Source organism: Pongo abelii, chromosome 12, assembly GCF_028885655.2.
Source record: "Pongo abelii isolate AG06213 chromosome 12, NHGRI_mPonAbe1-v2.0_pri, whole genome shotgun sequence".
NCBI classification, from domain to species: domain Eukaryota; kingdom Metazoa; phylum Chordata; class Mammalia; order Primates; family Hominidae; genus Pongo; species Pongo abelii.
Window position 1 is genome coordinate 106,263,043 of NC_071997.2, and position 23,802 is coordinate 106,286,844.

Genomic DNA, 23,802 nt, shown 5'->3' on the forward strand with positions numbered 1-23,802 from the left:
CCATCCTTCCATCCATCATCCTTCCTTCCAGCCATTCATCCATCCTTTCATTCTTCCATCCATTCATCCATCCATCCATCCATTCATCTTTTCATCCAACTTTGCAGTCACTCATCATACATATAGTGAACAAATGCTTTCTGCCAGTCAGACACTATGCTAGTCACTGGAGATACTGAGATGAGGGATTGAGGCACAGTCCCTGCCCCTACCCGCCCAGAAGGTTTTTTGCCATAGGAAGAAGAAAGAAAGCTGTGTACCTAGAGGCAGGATGAGGAACAGCCTGCTGGAAGACAGCAGACAACTGAAAGATAGCCAGCACTTTCCAGCCAATGTGCTGTCTTAGGAGGTAGTGAGCTCCTTGCCACTGGGAGAGGGTGATCAAAGAGTGGACCACGTTGTAGAGGGGATTTCTGAGTCAGGAAAGGCCCGACCATATGGGCTCCAAGGAGTCTCTGATTCTCTGGGTTTTATTAGGAGCTTTCAAAATCTTAGCTGAGTATGGGGCAAGGGCATTTCAGGCGTGCTGGCAAGGCCAGAGGGAGGATGTTTAGGGCACAAAGGCCTTCCCTTTGCCTCTCCTGGCATCACACCATTCAGGCAGCTGCTTTTGGCACCCACAAGCAAGGTTGGTGAGACACCCCCCACCAGGGGCCCCCAGGGTGAAGCACAGCCTTCTTCCTTGGGGTGAGATACCATGAGGGTGTGACCTATGAGGACAGGAGAAACAGGAACAAGTGGAAGGCTCACACACAGACCAAGTGGGTGTGAAAGAGGAAGCAGAATCGGAAGTCAAGCACCAGGGAGGGCACCTGAGAGCCCCTGAAGGAACCCAACCATAGATGCCAAAGCATCCAGGAGCCTTACAGCTCGGCCATTACAACCCTAGCTGTGCAGGAGGGGAAACCGAGTCTCAGAGGGGATCCTGAGGTCACATGTGTAGACAATGGTAGAGCCAGGGCTAGAATGCATGTCTGTTAACTTCTCTTCCTAATCCAACTCCCAGAAACCAAAATATTTGAGCAGTGATGGTGGAAACTGAGGGCATGGAAGACATTGTTAAATCATTCATAATGAAAGCTGCCAGCCTAACCACTGAAACGCTGGAAACCCTTGAGCCCATCAAAAGACTGCTACAAACAAATCAGAAGTATTTGGGAAATTGGGAAATTGACTACCATGCAGTGAATATGTTGAAGGTTACAGCTTCTCTTAGGTGTTTTTGGTTTTTGTTTTGTTCAGAGACAGAATCTCACTCTGTCACCCAGGCTGGATTGCAGTGGCCCAATCTCGGCTCATTGCAACCTCTGCCTCCTGAGTTCAAGTGATTCTCGTGTCTCAGCCTCCCGAGTAGCTGGGACTACAGGTGCACGCCACCATGCCTGGCTATTTTTTGTATTTTTAGTAGAGACAGGGTTTTCGCCATGTTGGCCAGGATGGTCTCAAACTCCTGGCTTCAGGTGATCCACCTGCCTTGGCCTCCCAAAGTGCTGGGATTACAGGTGCCAGCCACCAAACCCAGCCTGTATTAGATGTTCTTAAGTGCCAATAAGAAGGAAGACAGAAAGGGGGATAGTTGCTATCCTAACTCTCCTCTTCTTCCCTCCCTGCCCCCATCCAAGAGAAGGCAGGAAACCCCACAAGGGGAGGCCCAGGCCTGGTGGGAGAGGTTCTGCCATTTCTTTGGAAGCCTAGAGAATGCCCAGGACACTGCTGGCTGCAGAGCTGAGATGGGAAAGAAGAGGTCCCCTCGTGGAGAGCACAGGCCCAGGCTACACAGGCCAGCTTGTGGGGGTCAGAGTGGGAGAGAGGTGCTTGGAATGATGTGAGACTCAAGTCTCCCCATCCTGGGCCAAGCCAGAGGAGCAATGAGGCCACTTCCCTCAACCCCCACATGGCCCAACTCAGACCCCAGGCTCCTTCTCATGGGGCAGCTGAGTGGAAGGGGTCTTTGGGGTCTGCACTAGGCTTAGCAATGAGCAAAGCCATGGCCAATGCTAGGGACAGTGCCTGGTGCATGGCAGCCCCCTGATTATTTTGTGGAATAAAAGAATGAATAAATGCCCCTGTGGTGTTAGGAGGCAGAGAGTAGGTGTACAAGGTGGGAGAGCCTTTGAGAGGGAATCGGAGTGGCCCCTCTTCTCTGAAGGACTCAGGGCACTCAAGGGTGACACTCAGCATCACAAGACTGATGCATTTGGGGAAACTGAGTTAAAGGAGGCATGGAGGAGCTGCCTGGGAGAGTGGGTCCCAAGACGAGAAATGAGCCTGATCCCATCACTGCCATCTCAGAGAGAGGGACTTGTCCTAGAAGCAGAGAGCAGCTTGGAAACTGGCCCCTCACCCAGTGGTTCTAGAGGCTGCCAGGAGGCAGAGACATGGTATGAAGGAAGGAGGCATCCTAGGCAGAAACCAGGAGACCTCCAGGTCTTCTCGGCCCCATTTGGAACAATGACTTGTGTCCAGGAACCTTGGGCTTCCCCATGAGAAAGAAATGTTGGGTTCAGAAGATTTTGTGCATCCAGCTCTGCCTGTCCAGGACCTCTGAGGGACCATGGCCTGGCCTCCAGCCTCCTGCCTGCTAAGGATGTCAAGGGCCCTGAATAATTCAGGAGCCAGGACAGCAGAAGAGGCCTCGCAGGGCCCAGGACACCTGACACGGGCTCCCAGGGGAAAGTGATGAATTATTGACAGGATTCTGGTGCCCAGTTGCCGCTCTATTGTGGTCAGTCCGTGGGCCCATCTGGGCTGGAGGCCTCTTCCTGCCGGCTAATTACGTGGGGATCTTAGCTCTGCCCAGCCGCCCAGCCCTTCATGGGGCCAGCCAGCCTCCTGTGAGGGGTGTCCTCTTTGCCATGGTGACCTGGATGGCCCTGTAAGGCAAGCAGTCAGAGGACATGGAGTTAGCCCCAGATCTTTTGCCTAACAGCCCCAGGGAAACTGAGGCCCAGAGAGGCCTCTTGTCCAGGGTCACACAGCAGGTTCAGGACAGTCAGGTCTTACCCCAGGCATCCTGACGCCCGGGCTAGTGCTCCTTCCCACAGAACACATGGCCTCACAACTCCATTCCCAGGGAAATGACTCGGCTGTCTAAGGAGCATATGAGCCCACCCTTCCTCAATTGTCTTGGGCCCCACTCTCCCAGGCAGCTCCTCCATGCTGACCCATGCTGACCCGTGCAGAGGAGTAAGAACCTACTATGTGTGCAGCCAGGATGCACAAAGGCCAGCTGCTGCGGCCAGGGTCACCTCTGGGGTCACCACAAGGGCCAGAGCCAGGGGCTTCTCCTACCTCTTCCTGTCCCAGCTTCTTCCCAAAGAATATCTATAGAAGAGAGGCTGAGGGATGGCATCCTAGAAGCAGTGCCAGGGCCTTTGTTTTGAAACTGTTTTCATGGCAAGCACTGTGTTTTTGCTTAAATGGTGTGTTGCAGACCTGCAGAAAGAGTCAAGGTTTATAAAACTGCTTTTCTTTTACTTTACATAAGGCTGAGATAATATCAATTGTCCATGTCAAAGAATATAATTTTTACTTTTATTTGAGAGAGGTTGGGGGTGAACTGTTAGGACTTAAAACCCCCCAAGCCACTCCTGGGGGTGTAGCGAATTGATTCCTTTAATCTTGCAAGCTCCTAGCATCCCAGTCCCACCCTCCAGGCCATAGACAAGCTCTGGCTGTGCGAGGCTGTGCACAGCTTGAAGGGTGGGGGACAGCCTGGACCTGCCCCTGAAGCCCATCCTGCAAAGGAGATTCGCCCTGTGTGGGCCCTCCAGATGGCCAGCCCTGCGCATTATTAGGGAGGGAGGAGGGGCTGGAGTCCGAGTGCCGGTGTTGGTAGAGGAATTTCACATGAGCAGTCTCCTCACCACTGTCCGGTGGAAGTCGGAGAGCTATAGCAGAAGGAGCCAAAACCACACCGCTGCCAGGCGTGGAATCTCCCTTGGGTCCTGCTGAGTGAGCCCACATCTGTCTGACTCCAGAGCCCAGGCTCCTCACTGTCTACACTGCTTCCCTTTAGGGATGGAATTAGTCTGCATGTGGACAGGGCTCGGACCAGGGTGTGAAGATTGGGGGATTTGCCTGGAGGCCAATCTCACTCAGCACACTGTGTGATTAAGGCAGTGGCTGAATGGACTACCAGTGACAGCCCCATCACTGTCACTGCCACCGGAGTATCTAGCAGAGACTTGAAGGCACATGTCAGGGAGGTTGTTTCAGGGATTCCTCCTGGAAGGGGTGCTGGACAAGGTCTCTCAGGTTCTTCCCAAGTATAAGATCTGAGATTCAGGCAGGTTAAGCCTAGAAGGCACCAGACGCCTCTCTGAGCACTTGCAGGGGGAATAGCTCCACCCTGTCTCCTGGGAGTGTCTTGTCATATTGCAGCACCTCTGCAGATCCTGGGGAGCTGCCTCTGCTGTTCTTAGGCATCTAATTCTGGAGAAAGATGTGCCTGTTCGCCCCACGCTCAACAGGTGCTCGACAGGTCCTAGGGGAATCAAGGCAGCTGAATAGCCATCCACAAAGGGTAACAGTAGAGCAGGGATTCTCAAAGTGTCTCCCCAGCCAGCATCTTCAGCATCACCTGGAAACTTGTCAGAAATACACATTCTCAGGCCCTCTCCCACCCACTGAATCAGAGCCCTGAGGGCAGGGCCAGTGGAGTGAACTGAAGTCCGGTGGACCCAGTTCGGTGACTTCACATTAGAAGCTTGAAGTTGGCCGTGGCGGGAGTATTTATACCTCAGAAACCAGCAAAAGTTACAGATGAGCACCTCTCCTCTCCCACCAGTGACACATTTTCCAGCACATCCACAGAGGAGGATATCCCAGCCGTGCGTGTTTTCACAAGCCCTCCAGGTGATTCTGTTCATTCTGAAGTTTGAGAACCACTGATTTAGAACAAAAAGGGGTGAGGTTGCAAAAAGATGAGTGTATTCTTTCGTGCCCATGGTCTACTGTTAGAATGTCTACATGGTACAGAAGCTAAAAGTCCCCTTCCCTCTTCATTTTATAAAGACCAAATTGAGACTCAGGGGCAGCAGCTCCAGGGCTCCTGGCCCCCAGCCCAGCACTTCTGTCTCTGGGGCACTGCCTGAGCTGGGGAGAGGTGCATGCAGCTATGGAAGAAGGCTTCCATGGGGCTGCTCTAAGAGCCCAGAAGCCCAGTTCGGCTTTAGAGTGAAGGAGTGGTGTGGTCAGTTTCACCCTCGGGGAGGTGGGGCACGATGGTGGATGGGGCTCTGAGCTCCAAAGGGCAGCATTTCATATCCATTCCTCACAGCTGCCCCTACCACTTCCTCCCCTCACGCAGATGGGAAGATTTTTAAAAAATCAATGTTCACCCTCCATAGACCTCAGGGTGGTATAGACATCAAGCATGTCTGAGTCAGAATTCATCTGATACCTCACCTCACCCAGATCTGCCATTAATTAGCTGTGTCTCTTCCCCTTCCGTGGCCTCACTGTCTTCCTCTATAAATCTCAGGCAGCATCAGATGATGCCCAAGGTCTCTTCCAGCCCTCACACGCCCTGGATGCTTCCCTCGCCTTTGTGCCTTCAGTTAGAAATGGTGTGTGTATTCTAATTCACTCTATGTGGAAGCACCATGTGAGAACGTCTCTCTGAGTTCCCTGTTCTCTCACAGAGCAACAAACAGCCTTCTGACTGTGGGGTGCAATGGGGTTGAAGTCAACTCCATCAGCATTTATTGGGCACCCACTGTTGTTCATTAATTCAGCCAGCAGATATTGAGATCTCTAGTGTGCTAGAAATGCCAAACAGAGGCTGGAATAAAAAGCACCACCCGTGCCCTTGAGAGGTTCACAGTTTAGAGGCAGCACATGAATAACGACAAACCGGACTGCTTTGGAGTGCTGGCTGTGTGCTGGGGGTTTTGATAAGAACCTCGCAGATGATCTCATTCAGTCCTCCAACAACAACTCTGTGAAGTAGGGCTTATCAGCTCATCTTATGAGAAAACCGGCACTGAGAGAGCTTAAGGAAGTTGCCCGGGAAGCAGGTAGCTCGCTAGTCAGTGTCAGAGCTGGGTTCAGATCCCTGTCTCTTTGATGCCAGGACTGTGCTGTTAACCAAAGCATTGCACTGCCTCTCCCCTGCTGTGCAGCTCCATGGGCTCTGCCATCACACAGGTTCCTGCCATCCAGGAACTTACAGGCTGCAGATGTGGAATGGATGAGTGAGTGCTGTTGGCATGGGCTGGAAACCTCCGTCATGGATAGGGGGGTAGAAGCCAGAGGAGCTACTTGTCCATCCAGGAAACTCAGGTCCTTTCCCAGCCTCCACACTGAGCATCTGGAAGCTTCTCTGCAAGGGCTCAGCTAAAGCTGGATTCCATGCACCCTTCTCTGCAGTCTGTAGACATCCCCTAAGGGTGCTCACTGCCCCTTGGAGCTCTCCCAAGGAAATGGGCCTCCCACAAACAACCATCCACAGTGGGACATGCTGCTCTGGCTGCAGCCAGCCCTGGCTCCTGGGCCACCTTCTCCAGCCCAGCCCAGAGCTGGAGCAAGCCCACCTGAGTCCTCCCCAAGCAGTCATAACCCTTGGGATGTCAGTCTTGCTCCTCACCCTGGTCTCTTCCATGTAACCACCGTGCCCCCTCTGCCATCCCCAGGCTCATCGGGACCTTCCGCATGGTGCTGCAGAAGGTGGTAGAGGAGAGCCATGTGGAGGTGACCGACACGCTGATTGATGACAACAATGCTATCATCAAGGTGGGTGTGCCCCAGGGAGTTCCTGGACTTTCCCATATGGGGCCATCTGGGGGTCTGTTCTCCCTGCCCCACACACGGGGTGGTCTGGGGAATGCCCCTCATGCATGGCGAGGTGTGGCAGGAGGAGGAGACTCAGGTCAGACTCTGCTGGAATGGCTCAATCTGTGGCCGTGGCTGGAGGCCCTGTGGCATGGCAGGGTCTGCTGCCCCACAGTAGGCACCCCTGCCCTTCCTACGGTGGGAATGCACCAACCAGTCCTTCCATTTGGACCCAGCTCAAGAGTCACTAAAGAGGCTCCTTTCGTCATCCAAAGGCCAGACTGAGCCCTGCTGGCACTCGAGGGCATGACCTTCACTCTGCACATCTGGCTCGGGTTCTCTCTGGGAGGGCAGGGACCTCATTTCCTATTGTTTGTCACATCCCAGCACTTTTGCATGAGCACACATGCACTAGTGATGCACAGTCTAGAGGCACCTGACACATGTTCTCACAAAGAAGGAAGCAACCCTACCAGGACAGCCTGGCCCCAGGCTCTGCTCTGATTCTTCAGTCCTCTTGAGCTCAGCCGTGGCCACTCGTGGGCAGTTGGCATGATGGTGAGGAACAGAGACCCTGGGTATGAATCTTAGGCTGCTCACTAACTGCGTAACTTGGGCAAGCTACATATCATCTCAAAGTGAGCACAATTATAGTATCCATTTCCCAGGACTATTCTGAGGATTAAAGGACAATACACAGAAAGTACTTAGAACAGATATGCACAATAAATCTATAATATTGTTAGCTATTATTTCCTGACCTCAGTTTACCCATGTATAAAATGGGGCTGTGCCATGGTCCCCCAATGGGGTTCTGTGTAATATATGGCCGTATGTAGTGGCCAAGAGAAACAGCCTCAGAAGCCAGGACTGCAGCCACAGGGAGCTAGAACAGAAGGAACCCTCTTCTCCCATGGGCAGGGGTGGGCAGTGAGGGCTTCTTAAAGTTACCGGCGTCTCAGCCACCACAGCAAGGGGAGAAGGGGTACACAACAAGCTACGTATGGATACCCACGGGAAGGCGGGCTGGGAGGAGAACACAGAAGCCTGGATGAAGAGTGTAGTGTAGGAAGCGAGATGAGAGAATTGGGGAGTGAGTAGGGATGGACAGACAGCACAGCCCATGCCCTGGATTTTCAGAATCAGACTTAAGATGTCAGCAGAGGAAAGGACTGACAGATCTCCTAGCCCACTTGCCACCCATCTCCGCTACCCATTGTTACGAATGGGAACAATGAAGTCCTGGATGGGGAATGGATTCGGCCACAGTGGACAGCAGGGCCAGCACGGAGACCCAGGACTTCCAATGCCAGAGACCACCATTTTCTCACAACAACATACTTGGTTCCACCAAGAGGGTCACATTTGTTCCATGGAAAGGATATGGGGCTTGGAGTCAGGCAGCCTGGGCTCAGATCCCAGCTCCAGTACTTCCTAGCTGTGTGACTTAAAGCAAGTAACTTAACCTCCTGATATGCTAGGTAAGGTAGGTTGCAATGTTGAAAAGATCAAATGAGTGTACATTAAAGCATCTTAGCATGATGCCTAGCACAGTGAGGATTCAGAAAATATGTGCACCTTTCCCTTCCCTTGGGAAATCTAAGCCTGGGTGCTGGAGTGTCCAAGCACTGAGTGAGGGCCGCCTGTCTGGGGCACAGGCACAAGTCACCTCTAGACCAGTGAGGAAGGGTGATCCCTGGGCACTGGGGGGAAACTAGAGCTGCAAGAAAGTAATGGCCCCGGGACACAGAGCAGGAAGCCCAATCATGATTCTCCATTGCTAAGCCTGAGCCCGGGTTGAGTGCTCTACTTTTTCCCAGAGGAAAACCCTAGGGCAGCTCCCAAGATTCCCTCCCTCTCCAGGGTAGGAAGGGTGAGTGTGAGCCTGGGGCCTGGGCTCCTCTCCCGGAGGCCACTTTCAGCTCATTCTGTCACATTTCCAACAAGCCGATTTCCGGCGGGCCGCGCCTCATGCCTGCAGGCAGCCCTTGTTCTGAGGAGAGGAGGTGGCCTGATCATGGGGATGCTGAATGACACTCTCGGTTATGTAGACAGTGGACTCAGGGGGTGAGTCCAGGCTCAGTTGTCCCGGGCAGGCCAGGCCCCTCCACCTTGAGCACCAGGGAGGAGTGGAACCACCAGCAGTGGGACCTGGAGCCAGATCCCAGTAAGCTGACCCAGTCTGCGCAAGTCAGCCTTTCAGAGCCTCTGTTTTCTCATCAGCAAAATGGGGTAGAGGGGATCATACCATCCTGACCTCCTCCAGTGAGGCAAGGGTGTGGAAGCGCTATGTAAACACCACCAAGCAGCCACATATACGGGATGGAGATTGCTGTCGCCATCCCAGCTGCTCACCACCGCCTCCCTCCCTTCAGACCAGCCTGTGCATGGAGGTCCAGTATCAGGCCACTGACGGCACAGTGGGTTCCTGGGACGATGGGGACTTCCTGGGAGATGAGTCTCTTCAAGAGGAAGAGAAGGACAGCCAAGAGACGGATGGACTGCTCCCAGGCTCCCGGGCCAGCTCTCGGCCCCCCGGAGAGAAGAGCTTCCGGAGGTAACAGGCAGGGCCCCTCTGGCTGCCCACTGCTCCCAAGACATGGGGAAGAGGCCTGGGGCCTGGTCCCCCTGAGAGGACTCTCTAGGCCTAGCTGGGCTCAGAGTACAGGGCTGAGCTTCTGGAGAGACATCCAAGGGGTGGGAAGATGTTTCTGTAGCCCCCCACCCAGCCGTTCACCTCCAAGGTCACTGGGCAGGGAGCAGGGGACTCAGATGGAGCTGCAAGGCCAAGGCCTCCCCAATGGCCCTGAGGGAGGTGGAGCTCTAACACAGGGATGGGGCTAGATCTCCTGCCTTTCTCAGAGAAGGGGAGACGGGGATAGGAGGGGCCCTGGCCTCTCTGCTTCAAGACCCAGCAGTGTCCACCAGGTGCCAGCAGCCTGACCTCTACCCTGGTCCAGTGAGGAGGCCCAAGAGAGGGCGGCTCTTCCTGCCAGAGTGAAGCCAAAGATCCTGGCTGGGCTCTGGCCTTTCTTCCTCTTGAGAAGGGAGGGCACCCGGGAACCTCCAGAGTCCAGCATCACGCCCTGCAAGTGTCCTGCCACCCATGGATCACAGGAAGCTGGGTCCAGGACAGCTCATTCCACGTGCACTATTTTTACAAAACAGAAAATGCAATTGTATTACTATTAGAGACCAAGGGGACAGAATCTGGGCTAGTCTAGTAAGATGTTGTCCATGGGTTCCTAAGTCACTAGGAATTACGTGTTAAATGCCAGTAAGTCAAGGGTGCATCTGAGGACCAGGGTGTGTTTTGAGAAGGGACCCTCTGTGCCACTGGAAACGTATCCCTGTAAGCTCCTTCTGCACTTTCCTTTCCAAGTAGTTTACTCAGTCCCTCTGCTGAAGAAACCATAGGTTCTAAATTAGTGTAATTGAACTGATATACTTTTATGGGACAAATATGTTTTCTCCTTTGCACTTGAATGAGTTCACACCCCCTTAAGCACCCCTCACACACAGGTGCATGAGTGCACACGTGTGCACATACACATACACACACACACAAGCTTCAGAAACCCTGGGAGCCAGATGAGTAATAGTAACAAGGTCAAAGTGACCAGGCCTGCAACAAATATGGCGGGACTGTCTACTCCAGGCCACCCACGGGCATGGGGAAGCCCCAGGCTAGCTTGGAGCCTGTCCCCTCAGACTCCTGGCTCTTTAGCGGAAGACCCAGGCCTGAGTCCCAGCTCTGCCTCTTACTAGTCGTGTGACCTTTGGCAAGTCTCTGACCCTCTCTCCTCACCTGCAAAATAGGACATAGCAATGAAACCCCCCTGCCCTGCTGCTGGGAGAGCCGGAGGGATCACAGAGGAACAGGTGGCAATGGAAGTGCTGAGTGCTGCCCATGTCCGGGCTGGTGACAGACAAACAGGTTTCTTGTAGCTCACAACAATGCAAAGAGTCAGGAATTGGGTTGGAAATCGTGAGAAGAGGAGCAGTACCCAGATGGGGAGTGAAGGGATGCTGACTCAGTGGGCACCACCTGGTCCTCCTCAACTGTCTCCATTCAGGAAAGAGGTTGGCAGGGCTGGTCCAGAAACTGTGGCTGGGCTCTAAGAAAGGGCTTCCAGAGAACAAGATCAGAAGCCACACAAGGGCCATCAGTCATAGGGAAGGGAATGCTGGCCCCAAATCAGGAGAGCTAAGGCCCATTAAGTTCCATCTTGACTGTGCCACTCACTGGCTGAGTGACACTGGGCATGTCACTAGCCCCTGTAGGTCAGTAACAGGAATGGGTTCAGCAGGTTAAATCTGGCTCCCCTCCAACTCTGAGGTCCTAAGGGACCCATGGACGCTCCGGACCTGTGGGTCACATCCATGGGAAACAACATCCTGGGAGCCCTTAGCAGCCACGAAGGCAACCTCCCTGGGGTGGCGTAGCAACACAGAGCCAGTTTCTCACTCGGTCCTATGAGAGTGGACCAGGGTGCTGATGGGGACTCTGGAGAGCTTAGAGCCCCAGAGAGCCCTGGGCGCCAGGAATCTGGAGATAAGAGGGCTCCCCCGACCCTTCCTCACAGGCTGGTGGCTTCCCACCTCTCCCCATCTTCGTGTGGCTCCTCCCAGGGTAGCAGCAAGAAGCGGGAGCAAAAGGAGGGGCTTCACCCCAGGACTGGGAATTGGGAGAGGGTGACAGCCGAAGCCAGGCACCCCCACCCTGCATTGCAGGGGCCGTGTGCAGGAGCACAGTTTCCCTGCTGCCACTGGGGCTGCCAGCCCAGGTTTGAGAGCACCTTGGTGTCAGGCATCGCTGCTACACCTTCTCCCGCCAGGCCTAGCCATGCAGCCAGCAGGCCTGGTTGTGGAAAAGAGGGGTTCAGAAAAATTCTAGAGATGGGCCATTTGCTGGTGAGGAGAAGGTGGAGCAGGTTCAAGAACTTGGGGTTTTCCTGTAGCTTAATCCTGGCTGCCCATATGGGGCCAGTGAGTTCTGGGTCAAGGAGTGCTGAGGTGAGGAGGGGGACCTGGAAGCTGGCCCCGCAGCCCTAGATGTTGCATCTCACCCTTGTCACATAGTGTGGGTTCTGGGAGGAAGCCAGAGAGCTCTCCAGAAGGGACTTGGCCAATCTTTTATCAGGAAAACACCTACTCCCTAAAGAGGACAGCACCGGGAAAGCGGTGTCGGTGCCTCACCTCTGACCGCGTCAGGAGCCCAGGCAGGCTTCCCCTGCATCTGCTCCCTGTCCTCCATCCTCTCCTGGGAAGGCCAATCCCCTTATAGATCAGGGTATTCAATATTCACAGTGCCCTCTTGTTCCTGCTTTAGCCACAGTGAGCAAGAGGAAAACCCTGTTGCTGGCAAGCAGCAGTGTCTCACCGGCCATCTTGACCCTTAGGGTCCAGTGTGGGGATTGGCCGCTCCCTGGCTGATAGGGTGAAATGAAGGCCTGCTGGGGGCTGCGGGGAGGTAGAGTGAGTGGGCAGGAAATAGCCTCAGCCCAGGCAGGCCCCGGGAGGCCCAGGCTGGAATCTTCCATGGATGGAGGGGAGGCTGATGCCAGGAGATCCTCTGGGCACTCCACACCTCTCCCTCCAGGGCCTGGGCCCACCCCCCAGCCCTGCCCTGCCTGGCCTGCTTCTCTGGGACTTCACCCATGTTCATCCTGTCCTCATTCTGGGGGTCAGATGGTTCTAAGCAGGGGCAGTGTGGACCTCAGGCCTCAGCTGCTGTGACACTCACACCTAAGACCCTAAGAACCTGCCATGAAGTTACCCCGTTCCTCCTCAGGGAATCAGTATGGGGGCTCTGCCTGAATGACCACCAACCCCACCACCCACTGACCCTCTGCCCCAACGGTTCCACCTCCCCTAGGCTCTCATCAGCCGCATGCCCTCTGAGCCACTCTGCCCACTTCCATAATTCCTGCCACCAAGCCCTGATTTCTGCCGGCTTTTTGCACAATGCCCCCAGGAATGTGCCAGGAAGCTGTGCTGTGTGACAGAGCACAGGCTCCACTCACAGCTCTGCTAATTGGGAACTCCCCTCCCCATTTGTGAGACGGGGCTCACGGATGCCTCACAGAAGTGCCAGGATTGAGTGAGGTGCACCTGTGAGCCACCCACCCGTGTGCCTGGCATGTGGCAGGTGCTCAGCCAGTGTTCACTTCCTCCTCTTCACTGACTCCATGTTACCCTGATGTCATCTTCTACCCTGAGCAGCACCTGAACCTCTGGCTCAGGTGCTGTCCAAGCACCTTCTCAGCTCTTGCTCCCCACCCTATACCAAGGGCTCTGCAGAAGCTGCCCACACAGGAGCCTTACTGGCCCAGGGGCAGGGATAGGGAGCTCATTTACTCAATGTTCCCCTCGCCTCCCCAGGCTCCCAGTGTTGCAGAGACGAAATTAATCCCTAACCTCATGGGCACTCCACTCTCAGCAGCACAAAATTGGTGTTCCAGACTCTTGCATGGCAGCGTATGCCTGCCCTAGTCTCTGGAGAGAAGTGACTTCGGCCCTGACCACACTCACATGCACACACGTGTGTACACAAGTGCCCATGTGTTTGCACACACTCACATGCACTGCATGACACCAGGGAGGACTCTGGATTCTGGGCTCTGCTGTTGATGCTGTCTTTAGGAGTCACGTCTTAGAGATGACAAAGAAAGAAATCCCAGCTTTAGTCTTGCAGCTAAGCTATAGAGACCTGAGCTTTTCCTCCTGAGTCCCTGTATTCTGCAACTATAGCCTCTTCTCATTTTCTCCACCTGACCTGGCTCTCCTGCCCTCCACGACCCCCACCTCCTTCTGTTGCCCAAACCCTCTTCTGCTGGTCTCTTCTTTGCTGGGTCTCATCTGGGAAGAGTTTGGGGCAGGAGCCACTTTTCTCATTCTCCTTATTGATAATTCTTCCACTCCAGAGGAGACCTGCGGAAGCCAGGTAACTTCCTCCTATGCTGGGGCCAGAGGGCAGTGGGGCACGTGTGTATGGTGGGGCTCTGAGACAGAGGAGCAAAGGGTGGGCACGCAGAAGTGTGTGCATGTGGGGCCAGTACATGCAGCCTCACCCCAAGAGTGTTTTTAAATCAGTTCCCACGGCCCCTAGAGAGCTAGAAAATCCTCTGCTGCCTCCCTTCTCCAGGCTGAGCCCCAGAGCTTGCAGCAGCTCCCAAAGCTGCTCAGAGGAGCCAGGGCAGCCGGGCACGCTAGGATGTTGTGCTTGAGACACAGTCCTCCTCCTCTGCTGTGAGCTCTTCTCCACTTAGTAGTCTCAGCTGATGTGGGGGCAGCCAGAGGCCTGGCTGATGTTAACACCTTTGAATTACAGACCGACCTGCTTGCCTAACGTAAAGGTTAGCTGGCCAGCGCTGGACTGCAGCTGTGCTGTGTCTAGGCCTTCAGGTCTTGAGCCATCGCGGTGTGGAGTCAAGTCTACCTGGGCAAGGCCTGTGCCAGAACAGGGTGTGAGGAGAGGAATAATTTGCTAATTGTTATTCACTTTCTTGTCTTCATCCTCATTGCCACAGCATTGGGAAAGCGTTGAGAGAACATTCCAGAAAAGTTTTCTGGAAGCCTCCCTAAAGTGAGATAGGAGCGCTGTTTTTCCCTGCTCTGAGCCCTGGAGTAGTAGCTTGCTTACTGCCCCACCTATACCCCTAGAACTGCCCCCATCCACTCGTGTGCACTCCGTAGCAGGACCCCCAGCCCTGCCTCACCCTCACAAAGCAGGCTTAGCCCACTGTTCCCCTAGAGGCCCCCAGAGCCTGGGAGCTCCCACCCCATTGGAGGGGAGCAGGGGAGCAGGGGAGCCGGTGGGCAGAGGAGCAGGGTGGCCCAGGCCTGGAGGGTGGCCAGGCTCATCTAACCCTGTGTTCCCTGAGGAAGCTGCGACCCACATTGTGGAATCATCAGATCCTAGCCTGGTAGGGGCGATGAGCTGAGGCCCTGAGGTATCAGAGCTTGGGGTTGGAATAGTGGCCACCCAGGCCCAGCACTGTGGGCCCCTCCCCTCTCCCCCAAGGCGGAACCCAGGGCCATGGGACCACTACCCTGCCCACCTAGGCTTGCTACCGCGAGAGGCTGTGGGGTGAGAAGCTGTGGGGTGAGAAGCTGTGGGGTGAGAAGCTGTGGGGTGAGAGGCTGTGGGGTGAGAAGCTGTGGGGTGAGAAGCTGTGGGGTGAGAGGCTGTGGGGTGAGAAGCTGTGGGGTGAGAAGCTGTGGGGTGAGAGGCTGTGGGGTGAGAGGTCTGTGGGGTGAGAGGCTGTGGGGTGAGAAGCTGTGGGGTGAGAGGCTGTGGGGTGAGAAGCTGTGGGGTGAGAGGTCTGTGGGACAAGGAGGCCCCTGGGAAGCGTGCAGGTCCGCCGGGCCGGGGCTGAGGCCAGTGTCTCTGGTCCACAGCGCCTCACACGTGTCCCCTTGTCTCCTCATTTCTTCCCCCTACTCAGCAAAGGCAGAGAGAAGACCAAGGGAGGCAGAGATGACGAACACAAGTAGGTGTCCCAGGCCAGGGCAGACGCAGCAGCGTCTCTGCGAGGGCAGAGGCCTCCTCCCCACAGGCTGCGGAGGGCGGGATGGGCTCGGCTGAGAGGGCTCAGGAGTGGGCTGTCGTGGTGAAGCCGGCACGGGTCATGCAGGCCCAGGGAGGCCTTTTCACCTGGCCACGGGGGTGAGGGACGAGGAGGGGTTAGGGTGGGGACGGGAGGTGGCCAGACCTTCTGGTCTCCACTCTGGGCTCTCAGGGGTGACTATCCTCCTCTCCGTGTCTTGTTCATCCTCCACTGTTCAGCCCCCATCCTGTGGCCTTCGGGCTTCCCTGGGAGGGAGGGGACAGCTAAAGGCAAAGGGGAGAGGGGCACGAGGACCTCAGGGACCCCTCTCCCAACAGGGGCGAGGCAGGGCCAGGCAGCTGGAGGCATAAGGAGGAGGAGCTCTGGGTACCCTTTGCAGCTGCAGGTCGTGGGTGGAGTTGCAGGCCCCAAGGAAGCTAAGGAGAGGCCACCATTTGGGTGGCCCTCTCTATCTTCATCTCCCCAAAAGGCTTCCTGGAAAAATGAGGTCAGGGTGCTGTCTGGAGAGGACAGGAGAAGGGTCCTGCAAGTGGGAGGGGCCGGTCACAAGGGTCTGGAAAGATTCGAAGGCTGGGGGTTGTGAATGGGTCTCGTAGGCACCCCTAGAAGCACACTGACATCTGGAGGACTCTAGCATCACGGGATATCACAAGGGCAGGGGTAGCCAAGGCGGACCACACTGGAGGAGGCCTCTGGTCAGCACCTGCTCTTACAGATGACAAATCTGTCTCAGAACAGGGGCAGAGCTGGAACCAGAACACACAGAAACTGACTTCTGACCCGGAGCTCACCACAGACCCAGGAAATTTAGAGACCTTGACTGTACTCTAAATTTAATCTAATTCTCCAATGACACACACCAATGACAGCTGCAAAGCCAGGAGTGTGGTCTTTTTTGTCTTCCAGATAAGCAACCTGAGCCCCAGAGATCTTAAGAGATTTGCTCAAAACTGTGGCCTCAATATATTAAGAATTAGTTCATCTGAAGGTATCATGGAAATATCAGGATTGTGTGTTGAGAGGTCTGAACTGATCAACACTGGTGTGGGCTTGGGGTATCCCCTGGCATTAAGATCCTGGGGAACTCACAGCCTCATTCGTTGCTTCAAAAAATGTATGAGTTCTAATTCACATTTGTTACACACAAGCAAAAGCAATGATGATGCAGTGTTAACACTGTAGTGATGGAGGAAATGGCGCTGTGTAGGAAGAGCTCCAGCCCAGAGACCTGAAGGATGGAGGAGTTTGCCAGGTTCCCAGTAAGGGAAGATGCATAGGCAGAGCATGTGTCAAGGCTCAGAGCCAGGGAACTGAATCCAGGGCAGGTGGCGATGATGGGGAATGCTGAGCTGGGGAGTCCTCTTAGGGAGTCCTCAAGGGTTCAGGTTTCTCCATAGATGCTTAGATGTAAAGGGCATATGAATGAGATACGAGCAGCCTGTCCATCCCCAGCTTCTCTGCCTGAGATCTGCAATACTCTAAGGCCCTTCTTGATGCCCAGCTCCCCAGTCTGTCCCAGGCCAGACCCACAGGGACACAGACTGGCCTGATCCCTTTGACTGGCTACAGTTGGAGTAAGAGGTGCCTCACAGTGCCAGCACATAGTAGGTCCACAAAAATACTGGTTCCCTAGCACTTCTCTGTCCTAATTTCTTACCATCTCTAATTAGCACATGAGATAAAGTAAACTGGCATATAGTATTATTATTATTATAATGTGTAGAGCAATAGGACTATTGAAAGAATAGGAAAATGAGATTTCTAAGATGAGATTGAACAAATTTAAACTCTTTAGCCTGGAGGAGAGAAAACTGTGGAGACAGATTTCAATCTCTGAAATGTTAATGTGTGGCAAAGCTGGTTGGTATCTATCTCCACTGAGAAGAGATAAATGGAAATAAATTTAAGTTGAAGTAGAGAAACAAGATTCAACCCACAAAAGAACTCATATTGTGTGACATTCTGGGATAGGCTGGTTTGGGGAGATGAGAAAACACCCATCATCTTCCATGATGCTGCTTGCTTGAGCCTTGCAAACGGCTGGGCCGCCAGCAAGAACTGAAGAGCCAGCTTCTCTGACAATCCTGAGGTCAGGACAATTGTGTGTGGGTCCCCCAAGCCTTCTGGTACAACGTGGGCACATGTGCAAAGGGGCCAGTTTGGAGACAGGGTGGTTCTTGTATAAAGGGTCCGCCTATCCTGCCCACCTATGGAAAGCTATTCAAAAACTAACTGAAATTCAACGCACTTTCAAAGACACCTGTAAAGACTGAAATTACGAAATTCCCTGTGCCTTGGGGCATGGAAATTTTTTTAAATAAACCCATTTAGGGGTGCTTGGATAACATGCTCCCAGGTTTTGAAAACTGGGCTGTTTGAGCAATGCAAAGAAGGACCACAGACCCTATTTCTCATAGATAGGAGTCTTTATCCTGATTGATTACCTGAGGCCTGAGCTAATGAGCCTAGTAGTTCCAGTTGAAGCCAGTCATGGGGCAGAAGCCCTGGGCAGTGAATGGACTCGACCTGCAGCTCATTTATGGTCAGGTCTCTATTAGCTTTCAGAATAATCCAGAGACCTGAATTAATGAAACACTCGGGTCACTAAATTTAGTTTGGTGAATGTTCCCAAGTCATTATGAATACTAAGTTCTTCCTAGGACCCTGTGTGCACCACACAGCCAAGCAACATGCTTCTAAATCTGGGCCATAAAATGAGCAGAGAAATCATCAGATTTATAGTTTACAATAAGTGAACTAATTTTAGCATTATTTCTCTAGAGATAAATACCAGTCTAGATTGTAGGTGCATTTCATTCTGACCATGGTGAATGCGGCCACAGGAAACTCAAATGGATTCTAAATCCTCAGAGGGTCCTGGGATACTGGCCTCCCCTTGGCTCTCGCTTCTCAAGCTTTAATACCCCCAAGAATAAGGAGCCACTTGATTGTAAGGTGAATTTTCACTAAGTTGATTATTGGCTTGTTTTCTTTGTCTGTTTCTCACCATATCCTATTTTTGGTCATTGTAGAACTCAACTAGACCAAATGCAGAATTTTATTTTGAAAACAAAAAAAGGCCAGGACAACAGACACCTTATCAGCAAATTACATTTTTTGAAATCTAAGTCTTTCAGACAAATAGATAATCTTCAAAATTCCCTGATTAAGTTGACATTTATTTCAAAACTCTCCTTTACAGTTTGCCAAGAGAAGTAGGCATACTGCTTTCCGGGAACTGGTGCTGCAATCAGGCAGAAAGGGCTTTTTCTATAGTGAACTTCTGATGTGTTACTGATCAGAAAATTACAAAGGGCAGTGGCAGTGATGACATCATGCTGTACTGATCACAATTCAGATTCATTGAAGAGCAAGTCTAGGAGAATCAGAGGTACAGAGCCTGTAGTAAGAATTCTGGAAATTACATCCTTCACTACACATTTCTGCATTTTTAATAAAGGGACAAAGACAATATCCTTTTGAGATATTCCCAGGCACACAGGAGTGCTACCAGTACTACCACTGCAGACAGCTAAAATTACGCAGGTTTGGAAGGGAGAGATTTCTCCTTTTAATTGCTTCAAGGTGTAGTAGAGACAGTTGGACAAGTATAGTTTTTGTTTCTGTGTTTGTTTGAGACAGAGTCTCACTCTGTCGCCCAGGCTGGAGTGCAGTGGTGCGATCTTGGCTCACTGCAACCTCCGCCTCCTGGGTTCAAGCGATTCTCCTGCCTCAGCCTCCCGAGTAACTGGGATTACAGGCATGTGCCACCACACCCAGCTAATTTTAGTAGAGACGGGGTTTCACCATGTTGACCAGGCTGGTCTCAAACTCCTGACCTCAAGTGATCCACCTGCCTCGGCCTCCCAAAGTGCTGGGATTACAGGTGTGAGCCACCGCACCGGACCAGGACAAGTATAGTTTTTTAAAGCCTCAATCATTTCTTTCAAATCTGTTTGTGTTAAGAAACAAAGTGTCTTTCAAATTCAAGGGCCATAAGTGCCCCAGGGATTCCTCAGGTCCTTTTCCACCTGGGTGAGTCCATGGGACCAGCCTCTGAAAGCCACCATTTCCTGCTACTTTGCACTCTCCCTGGGACTCAGGCAGCAGGGCCCGATCCCATCCCAGCAGGCAGGGCAGCTGGCTTCTCCAGGCAGGGCCTGCTTCTGACCTACCATCTCAGAGCACTTCCCCTCTGGGGAAGTGGGGAAGGGGGAGGGGAGAGGGAAGTCTGTGGCTGGAGCAGGCTGCAATGGCAAAGGCTAACTATGTAGGTCACACACGGGGAAGGGCCAGGGACTCCAAGAATGACACAGCCCAAGAATGGCCAAGAAGTAATGGTACAAAGTCAAATGCTGAGCCCTGCAGGAGACTCCTGGCTAATTCAGGAGAGACATAGTTGAGCAGCAAGGCTGGGCAAAAAGGAATCCCAAGCACTGAGACAGGAAGTGACCCACGAGGAAGCCCACAGAAACTACGCTTCTGAGGCTGGGCCTATGGCAGGGGTCAGGACAGCCAGCACCCCTGTCCTTGGGGCCAACAGGTGGGGGGAAATCTCACAGGATGCTTCAGGGCAAGCCAGCCAGGGTGGTCCTTTCCCCACCATCACACGATTATTTCTGGTGGGTTCATTGATCTGTTCAATGTTATGTCACCAGCAATTTAACATGCACAGCAGTCCCTTCCCAAATGATTGGGTGCTTTTTGAATGAGCCCCTTCTTTGTAAACATGGGTATGATCTGTGAGACTCCACAGATGACAGCATCCTGATCTGTAAACTATGCTGGCACACAGACCATACCTGTACCTATGGGTGCCAGCCCTGGGGCCTTTTAGCTAAAATCCCAAATGGTCAGGATGGGATGCGATTCTTGCCCACAGAAAAGTGCAGTCCTACAGCATCGAGGCAAAGCACCCGAGATGCAGTAAAAATATTGCTGGCCTAGAACACAGGAGCTTTCTGCCTCAATCCCAGTTCTGCCACTCACCGTGTGACCTTGTGATTATTGTCCCCTCTCTGAGCCTCAGTCTTTTTATTGGTTGAATGAGGAGAAGCATGTGGCCCTCAGAGGATTGTCAGGAAGGTAAAATGAGCAGACATCTGCAGACATTGCAGACATTGCAGACATCTGGAAAGGCCTTTGGCCCTATGTAGTCTCTTTTTGGCCATTGTGCGTGTGTGTGTGTGTGTGTGTGTGTGTGTGTAACTCACCTCCCCCATCAGAAGGGACGAAGCTTTTAAAAATAATTCTAAAGGCATCAGCTTTGATTTTAGAGCCTCTTTCTTTCCCTTTCTTCTCATTGTCGTATTTCAGACGGTATGCTACTGAAGAGTGCAGACACATCAGCCTTCTTCCATTCCTTTTTAGGAATTCAAGAATGTGCTAATGTTCCCTAAATTGTGAGCTGCTGCCACGTGAAAAGGGTGATTCTCAATTGCTCCCTCACTGGGATATGAACGTGCTTTGTCCTGCATATGAACAGTAAAGAAAGGTCCTGGGTTGGGATAGGGCCAGGTTTGGGGAATAAGATTGACTCCACAATCCTGAGGAGAGGGGCTTGAGGTTTCTAGGTCATCTGCCTGAGGACAGAAAGGTTTTCCCCAACCTCCTATTGCCCAGCATAAAGAACAAGGATCTGGGGTCTTAGAAACCATAGTCAAGCCTCCACAGGGAGATGTGTGACCCAAAAAGGATGGACTCTGCTGTAAGTGAGCTCCAGGTTGGAGCCTGCACCTGGCTCCACCTGGACCTACAGGATGATGGGGCCATACCCAGGAGGAGAGAGAATGGGAAGTGGAGAGAGTCAGGTATCCACTCATGCAATATGGATGCGGTAACGGAACACTGCACTTTACCCTCTGCTGATCCTGCTCCTGGGGCTTCCTGGAGCCAGGAACCACAGGCTCGGCTGCAGGGACATCACTGAAGGGCAGTGAGGACCCCTGCCCCTTTTCCTCAGCCCCCCTGACTGCAAGGCCCTTCACCTGGGGGCACAAGGCCACAGCAAGCCAGAGGAAGAGGTAGGAACTATGGAGCCTGCCATAAGTTCCTGGGGTTGGGGGAAAGGGGAATTCGGCAGTGAGAGGGGACAGGTAGAAGGGGCAAAATCCAGGACCGAAGATAGATGGGAAAGGGCCTATCTCCCCCTTTTTCATGGGGACCAAGGAGCATCCCAGAACACGGAGAGGTTGGAGAAAGACAAGTCAGGCTTTGAGCACCGGGGCCATCTGAGAACTGAACAGCTCGTTTCAACCAGATCTCCCATCTCCTCATCAGCCTCTGCCCTTGAGTCCTCTCTGGTCCCTGCCCCGCCGTTCTGATGCTCTGTCTCCGGTCCTCGGGCTTTCTCTCCAACCAGCTGAGCCAGGGAGGATGAGCGTGGGGACACTGGCAGGGCTCGGAGCTCTGAGGAGACTAGACTGAGGGGCTGGGATCAGACTGAAAAGTCCAAGACCCAGAGGAGCTCCAGTTAAAAGGGCTCTTTCCGGCTCAAGACCACGTTCCCTGCTTGCTGGGGACCCCATCCCTCTCCTCCGTGTGTGAAAGGATGGCAAAGGCGGAAGTGAAGGGGTCTCTCACTGCCCTGATTCCCCCTCATGGCTCCCAATTTGGGAAGACAGATCCCGATCTGTCTCGGGACCAGTAGGTGAGGGGCCGGGTCCATCTCCCTTCTCATGTTTGGCTCTTCTGTGTTTGTGTGTTTTCCTCCATGCGTCCCTCTCCCTGCACCTCATTCTGGCGGCCCCCTTCACAGAGCCGGGAGGAGCGTGTTCTCCGCCATGAAGCTCGGCAAAAACCGGTCTCACAAGGAGGAGCCCCAAAGACCAGGTAGGACAGGTGCTGCGCCAGCCTCGCAGACCCGCGCCTCGCGGCGCCCTCCCGCCGCTTGCCAGCCCCTGCCCGGCTGCCAAAAGGCCCTCCTGGGATAGGTCGTCCAGAGCCATCTGGGAGGGGCCTGGACTCTCATTGGCTGGCCCAGGGCCAGGCCCCGCCCAGTGATGCGTGTCCCTCTAGAAAGGAGACGCCCTGGGACCGAGGGAGGGAAACGGGCAACGCCCTCTGTCGGGTGGGCCTGGTTACAAGGCTCCTCCCGCCCTCGTTGCTCCCCGTTCTTCCTTCTTCACGCAGAAGCCCAGAGTTTTAATTAGAGCAGAGAATATCCATTAAGAAACGCTGTTTGGCCAACTCCCTATTTCTGGGGGGAAACCGGCGTCCCACTAGTGTGGGGTCGGCGGCACGCCCGCCCGCGCGCTCTCACCAGGCTGCAGCCTGGCCTTTGGGGAGGTCCTGGGGCCGCTGGAGGGCGCGGCAGGGCCGGGCCTGGGAGGCTGGAGCAGCAGGTGGCACTGGGCCCTCCCGGAGGAGCGACTGGAGAGGGGAAGACAGCTGCTGCAGAGAAGGCGGGAGGCCTGGAGGAAGACAAGGGGAGAAATGGAGAGGACAGGGGAGCTGGGAGGGGGCCATCTTCTGCATCACGGGCCCACCATCGGGGCTCCGGGCTGCCCTACCCTAGCATCCCCTCTGTGGCCCACTGGCCCTCAGGCTCTCTCCCCCACCCTCTCGCCCCCATGCCAATTCCAGCCGTGCCCTTCACCTTCTTAAATGGAGAGAGTACAGCTGCTGGCTGAGGACCAAACCCAGCATCCTTGGGTGACTGTTCGGAATCCACATGTCTGCATCTCATTAGATGAATACACACCAATGCATTAGGTTCTGAATTCTATCAGCTATTTGATATGGATAAGTTACTTCCTAAGCCTTTGTTTCTGTACCTGTGACGTGAGAATAACGCCCATCTTGGCAGGGCACAGCTCTAAGGACTAGAGATACTCATGTAAAGTCCTGGTGTTGTGCCTGGAACAGAGTATCCACCCGACAAATGGTAGCTATTTATTGAGAGGTGCAAAAGTATGGATTCTTTATTCCCTACCTTCTTCCATAAGAGATATTCAGTGCCTAAGTAAGTGGTATACAATAAAAGAGCATTCAATTAAAATAAAAAGGCAAGACCAGATATAATAGCCGTTCAAATCCAAGATCGGGATTAGGTAGAAAAACACTGCAGTTATTCAGGCCATAACATTCTAAGCGGTAGCAACTAAGTAAACCTCGAATTTAACTCTCAGCTTTCTGGATGCCAGAGTAAAAGGAGAAACGGTCACTATCTCACCATCAGTCAGCCCACCTAACTAGTCTTTCATCTTCCCCAGATGAACCGGCGGTGCTAGAGATGGAAGACCTTGACCATCTGGCCATTCGGCTAGCGGATGGACTGGATCCCGACTCGGTGTCTCTAGCCTCAGTCACAGCTCTCACCACTAATGTCTCCAACAAGCGGTGAGTGGACGGGAGCCCCGTAAACCCAGCTGCCCCCACCCTGTCAGGCAGGACCTGGCTTGCCATGATTGGAATTCGGGTAGGGAAGAATCAGGGCTCATGGATGGCTTCCTCC

At 53.6% G+C, this 23,802-nt stretch overlaps 1 protein-coding gene across 1 annotated transcript in view; it reads left to right on the plus strand.

Moving 5' to 3' along the window:
• The window catches only part of OTOF (otoferlin), a 101,314-nt gene that overhangs the window by 32,897 nt on the left and 44,615 nt on the right, over nucleotides 1–23,802 (plus strand). Inside the window, exons 4-7 of the mRNA XM_024242384.2 lie at nucleotides 6,636–6,735; nucleotides 9,150–9,331; nucleotides 22,105–22,178; nucleotides 23,561–23,687. Of these exons, the coding sequence (XP_024098152.2) occupies nucleotides 6,636–6,735; nucleotides 9,150–9,331; nucleotides 22,105–22,178; nucleotides 23,561–23,687 (483 nt within the window). The remainder of the gene's footprint in view (nucleotides 1–6,635; nucleotides 6,736–9,149; nucleotides 9,332–22,104; nucleotides 22,179–23,560; nucleotides 23,688–23,802) is intronic.